The 22,576-nt window shown below is 42.5% G+C and overlaps 1 protein-coding gene across 2 annotated transcripts in view; it reads left to right on the forward strand.

The window, feature by feature from the left end:
• The first annotated feature begins 1,494 nt into the window (after positions 1-1,494).
• Positions 1,495-22,576, forward strand: part of SYN3 (synapsin III) — a 199,226-nt gene continuing 178,144 nt past the window's right edge. Inside the window, exons 1-3 of one of the 2 annotated variants that reach the window (XM_072342582.1) lie at positions 1,495-1,510; positions 2,014-2,153; positions 21,682-22,173. In XM_072342582.1, coding sequence (XP_072198683.1) covers positions 21,857-22,173 — 317 coding nt within the window. In that variant the 5' untranslated portion in view covers positions 1,495-1,510; positions 2,014-2,153; positions 21,682-21,856. The other variant, XM_072342591.1, reaches the window with a different exon arrangement.

The following is a 22,576-nucleotide window of genomic DNA, read 5'->3' on the forward strand; positions in this document are numbered from 1 at the left end:
AGCTATCAGCAAGTGCATAATTCAAGACTTCATTTAGCGCAGGAGCTCTTAAAAGTTTGGAAGGGTGCAAGGGAAAGGGGGAGAAAACAGCAGCTGCCGTTCTTCGAAAGTATAGAATCTTCAGAAGCAGGAAAGCAGTTTTTTGGGAAAACCACTGGTCTGTCTATCTAGTGATCTGTGTTTGCAGCCAGGCTGGTTACCTGGGGGTAGCTTCATAGAGGTTGAGAATTGTGCTGCCTCTAGAGATAGAGCTGAGGGCTGTTCAGCCAGCCAGTCCTAACAGATGAGCCAGGAATAACAGCTGAATGAAGGGGTTTGGGTTTTGGTGCAAATCTGAACCTCATACTGTTGTGGTAGAATCACAGAATCATTAAGATTGGAAAAGATCTCTTAAGATCACCTAGTCCAACCATCAGCCCATCCCCACCATACCACTGACTGTGTCTCTTAGTGCCACATCCACACGGTACTGGAACACCTCCTGGGATGGTGTAGTGGGCAGATAGACACTTCTGGGCCAATGTTTACACTCACAGGGGAAGCTGAGTAAAAAGGATGCTCTTGGATGCCAATAGAGGTAAGCTCATGTAAGAAAAATAAAAAGGTTTCTTGGTCTCTTCATGTGGATGTTTCATTCCTGTAGGTGTTTAAGGCCAAGCTGGATGGAACCCTGAGCAATCTGATCTATTGCTTGATCTAGCAGTTGGCAACCCTGCCTGTGGCGGGGTTTGGAACCTGGTGATACCTGAGATCCCTTCCAACCCAAGCCATTTTATGATTCTGTGATTCACTGATTCATCCTGCCTGTTTAAATTAGAGTCAGAGAATATCCCGAGTTGGAAAGGACCAATAAGGATCATCAAGGTCCAGCTCCTCCGAGTCACAGTGCAATGATATGATTTGCAAGCACTGCACTTGTAGGCAAGTTATTAGCTGTAGCTTTCAACATTGCTGTGAATGGTGATTAAAAACACCTGTCTGCTTGGTCTGGCTGTGATAGTCCCACTTAGCTCCTCAGCTGCCAGTGTTGGTCCCACAACAAACCCTTCAGACGCATAAGGGGCTCTGATGCTTGACATAGAATGTAGTGTCTGTCACTGCAGGGGAAGCTGCAGTGCTTTGTAACTCTTAAAATAAAGCTTCATTTGTAGAGGACAGCATTCATTTGGGGGAAAACTGCTTCTCAGGAAAGAGATGTACTATTGGTTTCTGCTACGCTACAAATTTCTGTTCAGAAGAGTTAAAAAAAATAAAAATAAAAGAAACAGGAACAGAGCAGCTTAGTCATTTGTTCTGAGGGAAAACTGCCGCTTTGGTGGGTTGTTTTTTTTATGGTGTGAGGATGCAGACTCCCACCACTGGAGTGTGAAATCACAGTCCCTGAGCGATGCGTACATGAGCCTTTCAGGAACCACGTACTTGCATCCCTTGGGTGTCTGAGCAGATAGGATGACGGTGCGGTTGATGAACAGAGGATATCATGGAACAACGCGGTCTCTCCTATTTCCTTGTAATCTGCTTGTCTTGTCACTCCCTTCTGCAAAACAGGTTTTTGTTGTGTTTGTTTTTTTATTTCTTCTTTTCTTATGTCTTGCATTTAGAAGAGATGTGAAGTGACTGATGCTGTGTGTGGTACTGCTTTGCATGGGCAGAGATCTCTGCATCCACTGAGATCATGATGACCATTCACAGGGAAAATACAGTGTTGTGGGGTGATAGAACAACAATAAAAAAGGGAATTCTGTGGCTCTAGGGAGAGGAACACAAGTCAAGGCAAGAGAGGCAGACGGGGGACCGCAAGCAGGTAATGTGAGGTCTCCTTTTCAGCGGTGACAGATTCTGGTTTCTTTACCCACATCTCTGATAAGAGAAAAGCCTGCCAGGGGGTGTGAAACTTGTGATACCAGAGCCTGTGCACCCTTGTTGTTCAACTAAATTATTCATCCTGTTCCTGTGATAATATAGTTATAAGGAGGAGCCTAATTGAATTTACTGTCTGGCTTTGGCCAATAGGGCGATAAGGATCCAGCAGAACGGGATGACGGTGAATCCTGCCAGTGTGCTGTGAATGTGAAGCAGGAGAAACCAGCAGTTTGTGTGCAGAAGGGAAAGCGAACAGGTCCAGGGCCCCTGGATTACCAGCCCAGGGAAAGGTAAGGGGCGAGTGGGAACAGAGCTTGCTAGAATCCGACCCTGTGCCACTGGGTTTTTTTGTTTAGAGCAAAATACTCTGCAGGCAATGCTTTCCTGCAGGGGTTGGAGGGAATAGGAATGCATGTGGTAGCACTTGCTCAGCATGTGAAGTGTGTGCCTTTGTCTTTATATGTGCTGCAGGGCTTTATAATATCTCATGTTTGTTATGCATGTCTGTGCAGAGATGCCTGTGTTTTGTACGGATGCTGCAGCAACCCATGAAGCCTGTGCGTTATAAATGCAAGGAGAGAGTGAAAAAGAAATTACCTCATGGGTAGCCTGGAAAAAAACAGTAGTGCTTTCTGATTTGATTGAAAATGGAAATGCAGAAGCTCTTAGTGATCCGTTTGCAATCAGAAAAAGAGCAAGCGCGTGTGCATCTGTCTGTGCATGTATCGAATCTGCAGCGAGATGTGAAAACGGGAAAGAGGAGGTCAGACTGGAGTATTAGTCATGGCAGGTGGAGATAAATGGCAAGCAATCTGTGTAATCAGATTCTCAAACATGGAGAGAAAGTGCAAGTGAATGGGGAAGTGGATTAATCCTATCTGCGACGGAGCTAGCTACACCTGGAAAGTGAGACTGGGAGGCTCAGAGCAGGCTATCTGCCTGGCTGGGAGTACTGATGATCAAAACGTCCTGCCTGCTAGCTGCTCAAGTGATAACCCATTGCATTGTTTCCACTGATTTGCCATCTCCCTTTTCACCATACAAAGAGAGGGTGAGCAACTCCAAGGATCAGGTTGGAGGCTATGAATTAACATGATCTTGAAGAACAGGAGCACATCAAGCAAATTAGCCTCTGCTCTTCCTTTTGTTTTACTGCCATTGCTCTGATAACAAGTGTCTGCTTAATAGGAAGGGCAGGCTGCGGGAGTGACAAGTGTCACTAAGCCATGTATGATGATGCTACAGACACAGAATCATATAATCACCTGAATTGAAAGGGACCCCAAAGGTCATCTAATCCAACTCCCTCACAATGAACAGAGAGCTAGGAAGGTTGCTCAGAGCAGTCCCACTCTTGCAGCTTATATCTTTAACAGCAGGTGATGGTGAACCTTAACCCAGCCACTGATGAGATGGAATCTGCTGCAAGATGGTCACAGGTTTAGCTGCTTTATATATGTCTTAATCACCTTCTTCTTTTAAAGCCGGGTTCCAAAGGGAGGTGTTAAGCCAAAGAGTACTCAGTGTTGTGGATTTGTGGAGGTCTGATCTTGGATGGAAATAAACTATTAGGGTGAATGCTGAGGGGAGTAGGTTTTCCAGCTTCTTCAGAAAGGAATAGCCAGAGGGTTCCTCCAAATAGAGTAGCAAGGCAGGATGCCCCATAGGAGCAGCACACAAAATGGCTCATGTTGGATTAACTCAACCTGTTCACTCCAAGGAAGATCTAACCTTGAATAAGTTCTCATTCTGCCATGACACTAAATCTCTTACACTGGGGATTAGATTTGCCTGGCAAAAGTTCTTTGTCTTCTGAGGTTTTCCCAACTGGCCCATAGGTGGGAAAATTCATCCACAGTGGCTATTCCCACTGGGGAGAATCTTCCTGCTCATCTTGCTCCTATTTACAAGCCCCTGTGCTTTGATTCTGGAATGGTGGGCTCATCCTGAAGCTTGTGTGTACACCCCAGGTGGGAGTGAAGGAGATAAAAAGTGTGTACTGTCACTTCACACAGGTACAAAAAGGCTCCACCTCACAGATGATGTTTGTATTTGCTGATGTAAAATCCAGAGGGAGCATGCTGCAGCTTCTGGTAGGATGGAGTCATGCTCTCCCTCTCACCAGAAACAGCTTTCAGCAAAACAGGCCCAGGATACAATAAGTGCTGAAAGCTAGCTTTTATTTTATTTTATTTTATTTTTTTCTCTTGATTTTTCATGCCTCTTTCCCATCCTTCAGCTCCCTCAAGTCAACAAAAACATGGCAATTTTTGAGTTTGCCTCCAACTTGCAAAGCACAGGTAGCAACAGTGTGAGCTGGAAAAGGAAGAAAAACAAATCTGGCTATCTGGAAATAAATGCTTTGGGAAAGTCTTCTTTTCTTCCCTTTCCTCTGCCCCAGAAAAGGAGCAATAATAGCACATATATTCTCCTGCTTCAAAACGCTGTGGGGCCTGTAGGTGCAGAGCAGAGGGCTCTCCTACAAAAGGGGGCACGTACTCAGTGTGCCTGGAAAGCACACATGAGAGAAATGAACCTACCATAGGAAACTTGCTTTAGCAGGGGGTTGGACTTGATGATCTCCAGAGGTCCTTCCAGCCCTTATGATTCCACGATTCCTTGAAGCTGTGTACCTGCCTGTTTGCACCTGCATGTTTCAGGTTAACAGCACCTTCCCCAAGAGATGCACTCAGGGTTCAGCAGAGCAGCATCCCTCTGACACTGCAGTGGAAGCAGCCAGCATGTAGCGCTCAGTGCCGGTTGGGTGAGTGCATTGTTTGCCGCTGCCCTCAGAGTCAACAGTGAGGCTCAGAAACGGGCAGAATGCCAGCGTATTCCCAGGGAAACTGACGTCATTGCCAGCTCGCCAGTGCCAGACACAATGCTGGAAACCTGAGGTTGCTTTGGTCATTAATTGCCCAGATGATTAATTCATTCAATGATACCATTTTCCTGAGTGGAGGTTACAAGGTTTTGTACTCTAGTAATGAGGGGCACGATGGGATGCCGAACTTTGCTCTGTGTTGAGGTTAATGCTAATTACAAGAAGTCGGCCACAATATCCTCCGGATCATCCTTCCTCCACCAGAAAGGGAATCGTTTTTAATTGCTCTTCCTTCTTTCTCCTTGTGATTTATTTTTCTTTTAGTTTTGATGTGACGTGAGGAATTGTTTTTATGAGGTAAGCAGTACTGCAAATTCCACCTCATACACTTAGCTTTCAGAGCTCCTTCTTAAGAAGGTTTGTTGCTTTAAATTTAGCTCTTGTTTATGGCTTCTTCCACCTTGCAAGTCTCATTCCACCATCCAAGCATTCCTTGTATTTATGTCATTTATACTGCACAATCTGGCATACATGTACAGATGTACATATATAGATGTACATGTGTGATACAACAGGTTTGGATCTCAATGTGCAGTAGATATTATTCTGTTATGTGGCTTCCTCCCCTTGAAGGATGCTGCCCTGCCTATAGGGGTATGCAGTTGCTTTCTAATCAGTTTGGAAATTCTCCAGAACATTGGGTTTTGTGCTAAACTCTCCAGGACATTTTATTGTTTTACAACTTTTTAGGCTAAATATCTCCCTCCTGCCACATTAACAGCTAAGGAAATAAGCACGGAATTCCCAGGAGGACAATACAGATTGCGGCCTTGATACAGATACAGCTATTAGCTGATAAACCTGAGGTGACTTGATCTGATAATCTATCAGTAGGTGAAATTGTCAAATGTCGAAGGAAACACTCAGAGTATTTTCAGAGCTACTGTAAGCCATTGTATTTTCAGAGCTACTTTCAATCAACATCAGATCTCTGCTTCCTGTATCTCTCCCTCATTCACTCCAGCATTCCTGTTCTTCCCTCCTTCCTCTGTTTTCAGCTGGCTTTTGTTCCCAGAGGTATATAAAGCTCTGCATCCTAAGTTTTCAAACAGACTTGGTAAGATCAAATTGAAACCTTACAGTTTCTGGATAAGCTTGTTATCTGTGGGATAAAATGGTTTCCTTTCTCTCGAAGCAGTGGGTAAGCCATACTGTCTATTCTGGATAATTTTTCACTTCTTCCCATCTCTCATAGTTTGCTGTGGTATTCTCCTGACTCACTGAAATACTAGAAAATGTCAAGGAATTTTTCTGAAGCACTGACAAACAGTAGAATTCTGATTAGCTATTGTTGCCAGTTAGGCACTAGTGTATATTTACAATAGGGTTATCAAGGAAAATTAAGTAATTATGCAGATCTAACAATGTCTGTGTTAGTGGCTGTCAGGCTCCAGACTCATCTGTTGTCTGTTTAATGAGAAGTAAGTCTATGCTGGCTGCACAGATCAAACACCAGAGCAAGGGTGCAGCGTGACTTGCTAACATTAGCAGGCTACAGTGGCCACAGGACAGGTGGCCCAGGGCATGCACCTGCAATTGAGACCCTGCTCTTAAATAATGAGATGGTCTTAGTTTTAGTGAAGCAATAAAAAGTCTGTGATGCAGCCTTCAGGATGGAAATGATATTTTGTTTGGGTGACAGCTCTCTGTTGCAAAGAATTGAATTCTGCATTGCCACTACAACAGTCCAAAGGAGAAGGAAGAATCACTTGCATTCCATGGTGATCTGTGCACTTGTGGTGGGCTATCATGAGAGGAAACAAAGCATGAGGTGGGAAAGACCCCTTATTCAGGCTTACTGAAGCTATTGTGCTCAAATCATTTGTGCTAGAGCGGCAGACATTTTTAAAGGGAAATTCAATTTGCTGTAAACTGTCAGGCTGAAATATGAACAAGACAGACAGCTGTTCAATAATTCATCCCAAAGAACCATGACAGTGGTGTTGTCTTCCTATGGGCCACATGCAGAAGTCTGAGTTCAGTGTGAAAGGGAGAAGTAATGAAGGGCTGGAGAGAAGGGGGAAGAGCTATAGAAAGCAGGGAGGAAAAGTTGTCTTTTTTTTTTTTTTTTTCAAAGAAGAAAACTTCATTTTATGAAACATTTCAGCTTTTGTGCTGACTTATTTCCTGCTCTCAACAAGAACCACAGCCAGCATTTCTTCACTCTGTACCTCAGCTGGGAAGCTTAGAGAAGCCCTGATTTACTTATTTCATCTCACACACAAATGAGAGCATATAATAATTCCTTTCAAAGTATTAAGCCAATGTATTCCACAAGGTCTTCATCATTTGAAACAGTTATTTGTTCAGCTCCCTCAAGTGTAAAAAGAGGGTTAGCTCAGGCCTTACGTTTTCATTTCTAATTTTATTGTAATTGGCAATAGCACAAATGTAGAAGGAATATATATTTTTCATATATATATATGAATTATTTGTAGAAGGAATATATATTCCTTTTACAAATGTAGAAGGAATATATATTTCTTAATAATATATATATATATACAAGTATATATATATATATACAAGTGTATATATACAAGTATATATATATATATATTTGCTAATTCTAGTCCTTTAAAGACAGCAGTCTGCATAAGAAAAGATTCTAGGAAAGCACTTTTTTAATGGAGGTGACAGCTAAAATCAACATTATTCAGAGCAGAATAAGGATTCCACCAACACATCACTCCCATCCAAGTGAATAAAGAAAGTCACACTTCGCTGGGACCCAGGACACCCAGGACTTGTGCAAGGAAACAACCAGAGCTGCTTGCACCGTACTTCCTGTGTAGCCAATACAAGATACTTTTGATAAGGAAGGGCTGGAAGGCTCTCACCAACTGTGTGTGAACTTCATAAGTAAATGCAAGAATATTTACAGAGCTCTATTATAAAAGCAAAACCAAACACTGCAGAGCATTCAGCTCCAAGTTGAATCAAACCTTAAAAATTTGCCATTTAAAATATAGTGGCTCTCTCTGTCTTTTTTTTTTATTTTTTATTGTTTATTTTTTATTTTATTTTTTGGCACATTGTATTATTTTTAAGATAGGATATATTTGCCCTGCATGGTTGTACATCACAGTAAGCCCATCCACTACACTGCTGTCATCCTCCCCAGCTTTCATCTGTTTCTTGCTGGGCTTACAAGAAGGTTGAGCAGCCCTGTAGCACCTATAGGAAAATGTCAAAGACTTTCTTAGCACAGAAGCACTTTTGCTTGACATTGCAGAGTAAACTGGTAAATACCAGGGGAAGGTGTTAAAAAAACAGAGACTCCTTGGAGAAAGAAGTTGAGAAAAGCAGGTGTTTTCTCATTCATCTTAGCAGCACAGCACGGTTGGGATTACCCACAGCTGCGGAAAGTAGGAAAAAAAATGTGGGAATCTGGGAAAAAGAATGATCATGTGGGCCTGGAGGTGACAGACTGAACACACCACTGATGTTCTGTGCCTACCATAGAATCATAGAATCACAGAGTCATTAAGGTTGGAAAGGACTGCTAAGATTATCTAATCCAACTGTCAGCCCATCCCCACCATGCCCACTGACCACATCCCTCAGTGCCACATCCACATGGTTCTGGGACACCTCCAGGGATGGTGACTGCACCACCTCCCTGGGCAGCCTGTGCCACTGCAGCACATAGGGACCAAGTGCGCAATGCATATGGGTGGGGAAATGCACCCTACACCCTTTCTAAAGTGGGCCTCACAAAACCAAAAACTGAAGGACTGATGGGTTAGGAAGCATTTATTCTTTCTTAGCCCTGAAATATATGGTTTTGCTGCTTAAAGATGAGACTCAATGTCTGTATTTACTGTCTGTTTGATAAAGCATTAGAGCACTTTGGAGAGAGGTGTTGGATGAAATGCTGCACTCCCTCCAGCAGCTGAAGGCTGCCATATTTAGCTCAGTGCATCTATCTAAAATAGGCCATTGTGTATTTAGTTAATCTTGCAGGCAGGCTTTCTTCCTTCAGCAGCCTCGTGAAGCTTCTTTTAACAGCAGAGAGAGGAGTAGGCGAGGTATAGTGTGCTGTTTTATAATAAAACCAAAAAAGACTGTCAGGAATTAGCACTGTGGTTACTCTGTTTTACTCTTGGCAATCTTAACAATACAACAGAGCCTCTCAGCCAGGGCTTTCTCTTCTGGTCCCTGGGGGATAGTTTCATGTGTGAGAGTTTCTTTTCTTGAGAGCATTTAATGCTCCAGCTCCACAGAAATGTGAGGCATAGGAGAGGAGGGTGCCTATCAAGACCTCAAGCTGTCAGCCCCTATTAATGCACAGAGAGATTTTTCCAGGAAGATCCTTTGATGTCTCAAACTGCTGGTCACAGGTCATAGACCTCTGTCTTCTCATGCCGTACCTCTGCCTTGAGAGAAAGTGGCAGTTCTCATGCTGAGCCCTGCAAGCAGATGGCATCACTATCATCCCCTCCCTTGGAGCAGCCCACAGAGTGAGCAGGATGATGCTTTTGTTTACCCTCAGTGTTGACACATCTTCTGAAGTCACCAGGTGCCATCACCTGAACAAGCGATGCCAGCCATACAAAATCATCTGCCCTTCACTGTGATCAGAAGGGGAGAGGGATCAGATCTGAGCCTAAAACATTTAATGACTTTATTGAGAATCCTGTTCAAGCTGATGAGAATTTTGCTTGAGCTGGAAGAGAAAAAATGGACATTACCAGGGTTTAATCTGTAGTGTGACATCTATAATTGCAGCCTTCTCCAGAACTGCCTACACCTTGGACTAATAGAAGTAATACTTGGTTATTATGCTCTAAGAACAGTATATTTTCTTAGAGTACAGTGGAAAGACTCTAGGAGTTCTCCATAGTTGTTGAGCCTTCTGAGGGTACATTTTTGTGCTTAGTGAGTGATAGAGCATTGAGGGCAATAGGTGGGTAAGAAAATAATGGTCATTGCTACCAGCTGGGAGGAAGGTGGAAAAGCTGTCAGCAGGAAGATCTGTGAGTCAGGCTCTGACTGTCCTTGCAGATGATGCACAGGTAGCAGCTGCTACTCAAGGCCTAGCTGCCCAGGACACCGCTGCTACTTTACAGTATGAAGAACCTAGCTCTTCTGAGTTGCTCAGGGAATGTTCTTGCATTAGTTTACCATCAGATTACGTACTGCCCACTGAAATTTGGGGAGCATTACAGTCAGACAAAATGCTGTCTTCTTCACTTGAGCTTTCAGGGAGATGTTGCATTGCTTTTGCTGCGGTAGAAGTGGTTTGGCCTCAATACTGGTTTGGACCAAAGTGATGAATGGTTACAAACTAGAGATGGGGTTGGTTTGTGAATCAGGAGTTATAAACTCGTGGCAGGGATTATTGGGAGAAACCACACACACTGTGCTAAGTGGGAGGCCAAGCTGAATGATTTTTGCCTTCAGATCTGAATGATTTTTTACAAGTACTCTACAGTGTAATTGAAGAGATCCAGAACAATTATCCTCTTTCAGGATTGAGTTACTGATGATGGGGAGCTGAAGTGAAAAAAAAGTATGTGATTAAGCTCATAATAGTGAAGGGGTTTTATGTACTTGGTACTATGCAATATGCATTATTATTAATGCTCACGTGGCCCTCTCTTGCTCTGGCTTCACATGGAGATTCTCATATAAAATGAATCACAGAATCAGTCATAGAATCATTAAGACTGGAAAAGACTTCTAAAATCTTCCAGTCCAAAAATCAGCCCACCCCCTCTATGCCCACTAACCATGTCCCTCAGTGCCACATCCACACAGTTTTTGAACACCTCAAGGGACACTGACTCCACCACCACCCTGGGCAGCCTGTGCCACTGCAGCACCACTCTCTGAGATGGTTCCTAATATCCAACCTCCTCTGGTGCAAGTTAAAGCCATTACTAATTGGTTTAACCAGAGTTCTTCCTGCAGCTTTTAAGGAAAAGTACATGGATGTGCAGGTTCTATCACCAACTTGTGAGGGTGATTTTCATTTTCATGGAGTTTATTGATAGTACCAGGTTTACATAACCTCACTGCATCATGTTTAGATACTGTGTTTGTGTTGGAGCTGAGAGGAAAGGGGACAGAGAACCTTGTGTCTAACCTAGATTATTTATAAAAGGTCACTCGTACACCACCTTCTTACACAATTAACCTCTTCTGAGTATACAAAGTTTTTGCACTGACTGGCTCTGAAACTGAGTTAAAGTGACCTTAGCAGCTCACTGCTGAACTAAGAACTCTATATAATATTCTTGCATAGTAAAAAATAATAGAGTTTTCAGTTTTCAAGTAGAGTGAATTTAAAGCAGCTTCCATACTTGCTTTGTGTGTTATTGAACACCTCTGTAATCTGTATTTGTATCACTGTGCAACTCAGATTCTCTCAAATCTAAATAAACCATTTTAACATTTTCAAGCTTTATTTTAACAAAGAATGTCATTACACAGACAGGCAGACAAATACACAAAGCATGTTAGTGATCTGCTGAAAGCCAGAAAGTAAATCCATAGCAAAAAGAAAAAAAAAGAAAAAAAAGTACAGAAAAGGACCAGTTGGTCCTATTCCTATTCAAAGGAAAACCTATGATATTGGTTTTCCTTTCATGTGCAGTCTTGAAACAGAGAAGGATGTTTTGTATACGTTAACATGCTGATTGCTATACCGTTTCAGGATGGAGGATGAGGTCTGCACTGCACCTATGGAAAATGCTGTATATGCACGTGTAAGCACGAGCAGATTTGGCTGACTGTCCTAGTTGGAGGAAACTGGGCTCCAGGAGTGTGCAGTTCGGTGCAAAGCTGCAGAGAAGAAGCATACTTCCCCAGCCTGCTGTCGTTAGCACCCTGCCATCTATGCCAGCTACCAAATGCTTGATGCTAAGAAGTTGTGCCCCAGGGTTTGTTTTTTGTTTTTTGTCTTTTTAGCCTGCTCTGTGATGGCGTAGGGGTGACAAAGCAATGTAGCTGTTGCACGGTGGCCAGTTACAAAAGGCAAGCTTTTGAACCTAAGCTCAGACATTCCTCCTGGGGAGAGTGGAGTACAAACCCAGCAGAGCAGAATAGCTTTCCAGCTGTCTCTCAGAACATTATGGAGTTTGTTTTGGACTCTTCAGTTGATCTTAGAATATACTTTTGGTTGCATCTTTTTTTCTGCCAATACATGTCTGCAGTTAAAACAGCTTTAGTCAGTAGGGTACAGTCACATGCAACTGCATTGCTTGGCTCTTAACAAATTCGTAGAATTAAGGAATCATTTGAGTTGGAAGGGACCCTTAAAGACTAGTTAGCCTGACTCTCCTGTGATGAAAAGGGACACCCACAGCTAGGTCAGGGTGCTCAGAGCCCCTCCAGTATGACCTTGGATGTCTCTAGCAACAGGACACCCACTGCCTCTGGTTCCGGTGCCTCATCATTCTGTAGTCACAAGTAAATAGCTATGTTACTGGACCATCAACCAATCTGCTAGTCAGGACACTAATACAGAAGATGAGTTTGCAGAATGGCTCCCAGATAACTTCTGTCAGAGACTTGGAGATATTTTCATTGCAGTGCTCCCTGCCTTTGAAAGCTCTGGTGGTTGGATTCTTAAACGAGGCTGGCAAGTTTTGTTAACCTTAAAATCTCTATAATTCAGCTAACTGATCAGCAGGGGAATTAGAGCTCTTGGCTGGTCAAAGCTGCTCATGCGTGGTTTGTTGGTGCAGCAGGTGGGCATGCAAATTGATCCATACAGTGTCTCTGCATTTTAAAAACTCCTAAATGAGGAAATCAAGGCAGTGATGTCAAGTGACCTTTCCTCAAGCTGATGGCAGAGGATGCTATTAAAATCATGCTGTGCTTTATTTCCACTTCTGTGCCCAGCCCACTCGCCTACTGTCTCAGGATGTTTTGTGGGTACAGAACCTATTCCAGTACCCACACTAATGGATCATATTTTCTGGTGCTTTTTGCTTAAACATAGTTCTGAGTTTAGAGCCAATTATGAAGGGCTCCTATACTGTTCAGCATGAATTCAAAAACTGGATGGGTAATCAAACAGGAATCAGAGGAGAAGACATCTTGATATCAAGACAGCCGAGTGAAATGATTTAACATTAAGTTTTTGAGGCCATTTCCTAATTATTGTAGTAAACCTGAGTATACAACTCCGTGAATACAACATGCCTAACTTCATAAATGGCATCCAAAAGCTGACTAGATTCTTTACCACGAACTCGGAGCACCTGTCCCTGACTGTCCCAAACAGGATCCTGCTGGCACCATGAATATATCTGCCTTGCAACTCCAGCCTCCACCGAGACAGAGCAGGATCTCATGGATGTTTGTGGGCTGGAAAGCAGCAGCTGGCTGGGGTGCAAAGACTGGAATTATAAATCCAGGTCTGAGAAAGGGGGTTGTCACCCTTGTTGGGGTGTGAAGTTTGTGGGTATGCAGTAAAAAGGATGTACTTACACAAACCCACACAGCTTTTCACTTGTCCCCATGTGATCAGTAGTAATCACATGAAGAAGTAAAGAAAACATCTCCTGGAAGTACTCAGCACAGTTTGAGTTGGTTATTACAGAGCCTGAGTCAGACACAGCCAGCTGGTCTCCCACAGTGCTCCAGAAGCTCTACCAATCTCTACTTTCTCTGCTTCTTTTGGGGGATAGTCTAGGCAGACAGTTTCCTACCACTTCAGTATCTCATGGGTGGATTTGGCATGAAGCTATCTTACAGTTGTGCCAGAAATCTTCCCCAGAGGGCAGTAAAACATTACCTTTCCCTCCCATCCTTAAATCAGTAAATATGCTCAAATTCCCAGCTTATTTTTTTTTTTGTATTAAGTGCTGCTACATTAGATGGGCAAATATGCTTGGAAAGTAAACGAGCATCTTGCCACACAAAGGCAGTTTGTAGCCTTTTTTTTCTCCAGGTATCTTGTTACTCATATCATCCGGTCAAGTGCATCTCAAGTATCAAAAAGGGTTCCCATTCATGTGGGAGAAATCTGGAAAACTGTGGTATGGTGATGTCTGGAATGATGCAGGAGGTAGAAAAAGGGTGAAAGCAAATAGCAGCAAAACTTAGAAGGACTATACTTGTAGTAGTGATGATTTAGAGGACTTCATATATTTGAAGGAAGAGATTTTGACCTTCCAAGGCATAAAACATTTTGGGGAAAAAAAAGAAAACTTTTTTTAGAACAGTATAAAAAAATAATGTATTTTTTTGTGGCATTTTAAAAGGAACCAGAAGCACTAATGCCTGAATTGTAGGGTTGTGTTTAAAGATAAGTTACTTGAAAATATGTTATTCATTTCTGTCTTATAAGCCCATGAAAAGTAATAAAATGACTTCAGATATAAAATTCTTTTTACTACCACAAATTAATTAAAAATTATCTTCATTGCCTATTATTATCTTGCAGTGAACTGTTTCTTCCCTTTCACATCCTGAAGCTTTTTTTTCTCCAAGACATCTAGTTAGCTCTATAGTAGCTAAGTACTTTTTTTACCTGCAATTTGAATAAACAATATACTGAGGCAGAACCGAAATGCTCTGGAAAGAAAATGACGTAAGAATGAGGAAGTGTGGGTGATCATTACCAAGACCGGAGCTCCATTAGCTCTGGGAAGATTGCTTCAGTTTCCTCTGAGAATCTATGAGCTGTCAGTCCCTTAGGCACCTTCTATCTAGATGAACTCTAATGCATATTGGCATGATCTACATATTAAATACATCCAGCTTCTTGATTTTATTCAGATCAGCACTCTTCAAAGCAGTCTCTCAGCTGGAGGAAATCCCTGCTCTACTAATGTCATGCCTGATGCCACTTTCACTCTTCTCACCATGAAATCACAACTTGTATGGCTACTTCAGGAGACCTGGACACAAACACACAACATGAGCTGTGGTCATATCATGACTGGAAAGGAAAAAGATGGGCAACAGAGCCTTGCTTTCTTCTGTCCACTTAATATACAGACCTATAAATTCTTCAGTTTGTACTGCTGCTTCCTGTTTTTCTTTAATATAATCATGAGAAGCCCCTTTGGCATGTGTGTAAGCACTAGGTTTGATGGAGTGTCACTGTTGGTCAGGTTGGGGATGGCCATGATATCCCAGGGAAATGAGAAATGGAGGCAATATGCCAGTTAAACTGACATCAGATTAAAACCATAGAATATAATCTTAATATCCAGGTTTATTTTTCACTAGAAAATATGCTACTTTATTACTCATGGTTTTAGCCATCTTCCTTGGCAATCTACTTAAATGTCTGACAATCTTACAATGACATTTTGCTATTTTAAAGTCTTTTCAGTTCTTTCTTTTCTCACCTGACATTAAGAAATAACAGGGAAAAGAGGAGAAAAGGCAAATTCTTTTCTAAGCTGGGTGTAGACTTTTGTGCTCTGATGACTACATATCTATTATCTTCAGGCCCAGACAAAGCACATATTCTATGGTGAAAATGGTATACAGAAAACACTGACAGCTGCAGACTGAAAAAATAAGTAAGATTTGTGAAACCTAGACTTTTCCAGCTCAATAGCCACCCAAGAAGGTGGCAAGGTCTGCAAGAATGCAGCAATGGGACATGAGAGTTGTGCATTTGTATACATTGGTGGTTTCATGAAGCATGTTGGACAGTTTAAAGTGATCCATTTCTGACAAAGAAATTGCCTGGCATCTCTGAGGATGTCTCTGAGCAGATAAACAGGATGGATAAGACACTGCTTTCCTGTGAAAGTCCTTAGAGGAATCATTTCCAAAGGAAATCACTGCTGCTGTTGCAAGATGATAAAAAGTTTGTGAAGTAAGTGGAATTCTGATAAGCAACAGCCTAACACACAACAGGGATCTGACGCCCTGAGTAGCACCCTTGTCCATATGATGTGCCATCTCCAGTCCATTGCTCTGCCACCTCTGCCAGCTACAGCTTCCCACAACCTCCCCACAGAGGCTGAACAGCTCTGATGGTTTCATTCACAGCACACACATCATGTTGAGGAGGGCCCCTGGCACCAGGATGCGCAAAGCCTACTGGGTTCATGTGGAACTTGTGCTGTAATGTTGCATGCTTTGGAAAATTTCCACCAGTGTCTACATAGACTTGTACTGCATTGCTGGTATTTGGGAAAGCTCTAATTTTTTTTGTATGCATCATGCATTTTGGTGGGGTATTCTTTCCTTCCTCTTTCCTTTCCCTTTTTGTTTTCTTTTCCTTTATTCTTTTTATTTCCCTTTCCCCCCCTTTTCCATTTTTCTTTTCTTTTTCTTTTCTTTTATCTTCATTTATTCTTTCTTCCTTTTATTTTCCCTTTATCTTTTCCCTTTTTTCCTTTTTCTTTTCCCTTTTCCTCTTTTTCTTTTCTCTTATTCTTTTCCTTTTCACCCCTTTTTGTTTCCTTTTTCTTTTCTCTTACCTTTTTCCTTTTTTGCCTTTTTCCTGTTTCTTTTTTCTTTCTCTTTTCTTCTCTTCTCTTCTCTTTTTCCCCTTTTCCCTTTCCCTTTCCCTTTCCCTTTTTCCTTTCCTTTTTATCTTTTTTCTTTCATTTTTATCTTTTTTTCTTTCTTTTTTTTCTTTCTTTTTTATCTTTTTTCTTTTCTTTCTTTCTTTCTTTCTTTCTTTCTTTCTTTCTTTCTTTCTTTCTTTCTTTCTTTCTTTCTTTCTTTCTTTCTTTCTTTCTTTCTTTCTTTCTTTCTCCATTTTCATTCTTTTCTTTTTTCCTTCTAACACCTGTTGTTTTAATTTACTGCTTTATGGCATTTTGACTTTTATAGACAAATCCCAAGAAACGTCCAAACACGTTAACCTCTTGAGTCCTGTCACTGTGTCAGGTGACATAAAAACTTAGCAAAACTTTTTAATTCATTTCAGAACTACTTGTTTTACTCTGTTTTCAATTCCTACACTGCAACAAGTTTGGGAATGCTGATGCTGTTCAAGGCGAAACACTGAGAATCTGACTAGAACAACTAATCTCTTGCTTTCCTTTTTTTTTGGAAATTATGTGCAGAGAGCCATGCAGCTGGACTTAGAGATCCTTAGAATGGCTGTACCTCCACAGAAGCCTCCTCCCATGCTGTGCAATGCACACAAAGGCAGAAAAGGAAGCCTGGGAATATCTTACACTGAGCATGTATACTACAGGTTATCCACAAAGCAGATGTAAGAGTTGTTAGTTGGTGGCCATTTCCAGATGAGGAGCATCCCCTCATCTCTACATCCCCCCCTAAGGACACACTGTGGTAGGATGGGAGGATGATCTCCACCATTGATATCTACGTTGGATGTTCCATCTTGCTGCCCCTAGTTGTGCTGTCAGGAGCAGAATCAGATACCAACAGAGAAGGTTGCATTAGTTCATTACCTCATGGCATAAATAACAAACTCGGGGGAAATCTAAGCACACTTAAATATGTGCAATTGAGTTGGGTTCCCTCTGGAAGTGACTGCACATTAGAAGGTAATCCAGGGGGATGGCAAGAGGCTTAAGTGAACGTTTTGTTCTTGTTTTCAAACACGTCAACAATTTTTTGAGATAACTTGCATCTCTGTGGAGTATGCCCTTGGGAGAAAGCATCTAGGTGCTTTGGTGCTATCAGCATACTAAGGGAACAGATTGTTTTCCCTTCCCTGGCCTTCCAAAAATATCAGCCAGGAAGTTTAACTGCGTGTTAGTAAGGAGCTGATGGTGCCAGCCTCTTTGCTGTTGTTTCCAAGGTCAACTCTAATTGACCTTGCTCTAGCTTCATTTCGTTTCTCACATCATTTTCTTTTGATTCTCTGACTGTGCCCACATTGTTAGAATTTCCACATGCTCCTGTGTTGTGTTTTGGTTAAAATGATTCTTGTTCGCTTCCTCTCTTTCTGCTTGTGCCTTTTTGTCCTCCCTCCCTCTCCTGCTTTCTTTCTTTTTTCAGGACATACTCATTCTCCTACACCTTATTTATTATTCCCTAATCCCAAAATGCAGCCAATAGCCCCAACCTGCACCTCCATGGCCCAAATGCCCACTGTTTTCCCAGTGGCAGGTTATTCCTGCATGGTGGGAGGCAGCCCAGAGACCTTGGCAGGAGCTTCTGCCTTGCCTGGAAGCAGCCCATGGGTTGTATTTCAGCCGTGGGCTGTATTTTAGAACTTTCTATAAGCAGATTTGTGCTTGGAATGGCAGCAAGCTGCTGACTTATCTTCATGTGAGCCATAGGAAGACGGGTGTACACAGAAGCAAGGTACAACTTGGTGGTGTAGAGCCTGCATCCCTCCTACCTGTGGCTACAGAACAGAATATGACCTAGCAGCTCTGTCTTGTTTCTAAGAGACGTGTTGGCTCCTGGCTTTGTTGAAGTTACAGCCCATCTTGTCTACTAGAGTAGGAACTGTATGTACGCTGGGTGGATGCCGAGCTGCATGCTGTGAGAGCTATGCAGAGCCAGATTTGGTATGACGTGCTGAGCCCTCAGGATTTCCACAGGAGTTTCAAGCAGCGGGTGAATGAAGTCCTAACCTATTCAGACTGTGTCTGTAGGAAAAGTTCTGTTGCTGAAAGTTAATAACTAGCAAATGTGTGTGATGCAGAAGCAGATCAGGAGGTTTTCCAGTAAGCAAAAGAATCTGCTGGCTGATTGCACTACCCCTATTGCAACCATCCCGTGGTGACTGTGCTAGCGGCAATAAATTGATACAATGAAGCCAGTACTAAACTCATAAAAAAAAAAAAAAAAAAAAAAAAAAAAAAAAAAAAAAAAGTGAACATTTGTGAACATTTTGACTATATTACTCATCTCCTTAGGAAAAAAAGTTGTGTGATAAGGACAGCCTGTTCCATCTCTTCAGCAAGTCTAAAGTAAAAGTTCCTATTAAAGCCAAAGTTTGTTATCCCTATTCCAGTGCAGATCCAGGTGCCACTTTGCTGCAGCAGCAGCATCTTCCAGAATGTATCTGCCTCATGTTTTGCTGGAGGGAGATTTCCCCATGACATCAGTGTCTTGGGTTTCCTCTCCTTCCTTCCAGAGCCAAGGGCACGCAGCCCAGCCTTTGCAGCAAGCGGAGACAGTGCCAGCCCAGCACAGCATCCCAAACTCTCTGGACAAGAGAGTTTTATCATCCTGCAGTGTCTCCTGGGCAACATCTTCCACTACCAAACCCCCAGTGGAAAAAACGATGAGGCACTGTAAATATTGCTGTTTGAAAGAGTCCAGGAGGCAGGTGGTCATGGGATACTCTGGCCCCTATGCCAGCCCTATGATGCCCTATACCACACACTTTCATGCCCTTATCCTACAGGAGGTATTTTCCCATCACTTCACTTGCTGATGAATTGCAAGCAGCCCATGTTCTTTAGCAGACTGAAAACTTGCAGAGGAGGAAACAGCCAGGCGAGAACCTGGCAGTGGGAAGAAACAGTTCCAAGAGCATGCAAGACCTACTGGACCCTGTCCCAAGGCAACAAGCTAGTGAAATCAGCCTTCTACAGCCTGTATGGCTGGGGCCAGGTTCCCTCCTGTGGCTGAGAGCTGTCGCAGCAGGAACCAGCAGCTGGGGCAGTCTGGTGCTAAACTTCTTGTCCTGAAGCTGGTATTGAAATCTCATTTTTGTTCTACCTTTTGCGAGCTTATGCCAAGGTTCTCCAATAGAGCATACCTAATTGCTGTGCACAGTCACCAGATAATTATTTGAAGCCATTCTGATGACTTACAGGTATCTTGGATGCTCCTCCCGACCAGGACTGGAGCAACATTTAAATGGGCTGCTCTTAAAGTGAAGGGCTTGTTCTTACATGTTTTACACGAAGTAAAATACATGAGTTCCTGAAGAGAGAACAGCACAGCACGTTTTTATCTAGCCTGTAGTATATAAATGACCCAAAGTCTTTGTAGGACTTACCACTATGGTCATTCTGGACAGGTAACTGTGTATGTCTCTGTGCTAACACTTATTTACAAGAGTATGCCAAATGTGTATGGAAATATGTATGAGGTATCTGGATCATAATTCATGTTACCTTCTTTTTGGAACAATTGATGCATAAGCATAGAGGGCATGCTGGTGTGCATCTACTGATTTTGTGCAGTTGACGGGCACACCAGGATTGGGTGGGAAGTCAGCACAATGCTTTGAGATACATTATCAGCTGTAAATGTGGCAGGAAGTCATTAAAGATTTCCTTAGCTGTTCTCTGGGAAAAGACTACCCCCAGGCTCCAGCAAGCACAAAGGACTTGTACTGCCAGAGCTGAGAACCTAAAAGAAAAATTGCTCTAATAAGGTGACGTGTCAGCAGCTTCAGCAGAGAGCCCTCTGCTCCAGATGACTCCTGTGCCCATGAGCTCAGGAGGGTGATGGATGCCTACAGACTCAGAGGACAGTGCTAAGGAGCTATTTGTAGATCTCTTACTCCAGCCAGGCTCCTCTGAATGAGTTCCACTAAAGTTCTGGGGGACTAAGAGTACTATGGATGTAGACAGGACTGAAGCCTATGTCTTTAAAGCTTTGTAAATCCGTGTAGATGAAATTAAATGACATCTTATTCTAAAACTGGTTTGGTTCTTCATGAACTTTCGGACATAGCTCCATGAGGGACAATCTAAGTGTTGAGCTCTTTTGGATCAATTGGGAGGAAACAATTTCTTGCCATCTGGAGGTAGTTGGAGACTGGGACAGGAGTGCAAGCAGTGAAGGAGGCCACTGTGGGGAGGTCAAGGCAAGGAGTCCTCACATTTGTAGGGGATTGTTCAAAAGGATATGTTTTAATAGAGATACCAGAGATTCACTTGACTCAGCTCACTTGATGTATGAGGTACATTTCATGTCTGTTGTTGCAAATATGACTGTCTTGAAAAACATTCATATTTTACCAGAAATATCCTTCTATTCTTTGGTTGTGTTTTTTTTTTCCCTAAACCTCACCAACCAGCTTCTGGTCAACAAGACTCCAATGCTGTGTCAGCAGAGAAACAGTCTTGGGGAATTACTGTGGAAATCTCATTTCTGGACTGTGCACACAGGTGCAATAAGGAAAAAAAAAAAACTATCTGTACTAATTCTGTGGAATTATTTAACTGCTGAACAACTTAATGTTCTTGGTAAAAACAATGTCGTCATACTATGGTCAAGGGAAAAGAGCCAGATAGTTACATTCCACAGTGTTCCTTTTCTCTCTGGGAAAGATGAGCAGAGGAACAGACCCTTCCTCTTATAGAACAACACAAACAAGCAAACAAACAAACAAACAAAAAAAACCCTTCCAGGTTTGAGTACCTGTAAAGATCCCACTAGTAAAACTTGAAAGGTGGGTAGTTTGCTGCATTTGCCTATAAGGCACCAGTATGCTACTGGCTCTGCCTAATAATTTCAAATGCAGGGAGCAGCAGGGACAAAAAAGCGTATTTTGAAGATTCCATTGAACTTGATCAAGATGTGTGGGAGGATTTTTCCACTGCTTGTTTTTTTCATGCTATTTCAATGTAAGATGTTTGCTTCTTAATTGTGGAGCCTCACTAACAAGCCTGCCAAAGATGATACAATTCTCTATTCTGCTGGATCATTCTCTGGTTATTTCGTAATAAACATAGTATGCTTATTACACGTATTAGGACAATATCAGAAATAAACTGTCTCTCTTTTAACAACCATAATTTATAGTCAGGATTATGGGGAAAAAACCTTTAAGTATGCTGGGAGTTTTATTCCCATTTCTTCTGGATTGTTAATGCCTAAGCTGGTGTAAATTGGTCAGCCCCGACTAAAAAGTGTCTTAGGATAGGCAAGAAGCCCTGAAATCTATTTTGCCACACCTGCTTGTCTGTACCAACGCAGCATGCAACAGAGAAGCAAGCACTCCTTTACCCTCACACTGTTGATTAATGTACTCATTTAAAAGGCCAGGATAGTCTTCCTTATGTAAAATTCACGGTATGTATCCCACATGTATGTGTTTGACTCTCTTTCCACAGGAAAAGAAAGGAAACACAACTGAAAAACAAAGGCGTATTTCTCCAGCAGGATTTCAAGAAAGAAAACCTACCAGGACAACAACCAAGTTCCCTACACACACAAAAGTGTTTCTCCAGGACTGGTGATACCATCAGAGTCTTGTTCTTGCTGAGGTTTCCGCACAACACTTCAACAATGAATTTCCTCCGGAGACGTCTGTCAGACAGTAGTTTCGTGGCAAATTTGCCCAATGGCTACATGATGGACTTGCAGCGTCCCGACAACTCCACGAGCTCCCCAGTTTCTCCTGCCATGGAGAGAAAACACCCACAGCCACCGCAGCCCTCACAGTCTTCCTCTACTGGCACCAGCATCTTCAGCTCCATCTCCAGTGCCATGAAGCAAACCACACAAGCAGCTGCAGGACTGATTGATCATTCGACAAGTTCCACACCACCTGTGGCTCAGAAACCCAAGATCCTCCTGGTTATTGATGATGCACACACAGAGTGGTAAGTCATCATAGCTGTCCTTCTGCCTTCAGCTTCACCATGTTTGGGGGATGAGAGGGATCTAGGAGACACAGGGTATCTGTTGGGGAATATGTAAAACCTTTCACATCTAGGCCATCAGCTAGGTTGGATGGCCTCAGTGAACAGCAGACCAAGCTTTCCTCGAATATTGTTTAAAAAATGGCACTCATTGGCAAACTCCTTGACAGTTTCAATATATAGACACAGAGAGAGCATTCTTGGCTCAGCTGGCTTAGCTGAGCTGGCACATCAAGCATCAGCCCTAAGAGATTGTAGGATTGTAGCTGAAGGTGTTTTAATGACATGGTAAAGAAATTTGGTTTACTATCTGTGCCAGATCTAGAATTGAAAAGAGACTCCTCTCTCTAACTCTTTCTCTCTC

Source organism: Excalfactoria chinensis, chromosome 1 (assembly GCF_039878825.1).
Source record: "Excalfactoria chinensis isolate bCotChi1 chromosome 1, bCotChi1.hap2, whole genome shotgun sequence".
Lineage (NCBI taxonomy): Eukaryota > Metazoa > Chordata > Aves > Galliformes > Phasianidae > Excalfactoria > Excalfactoria chinensis.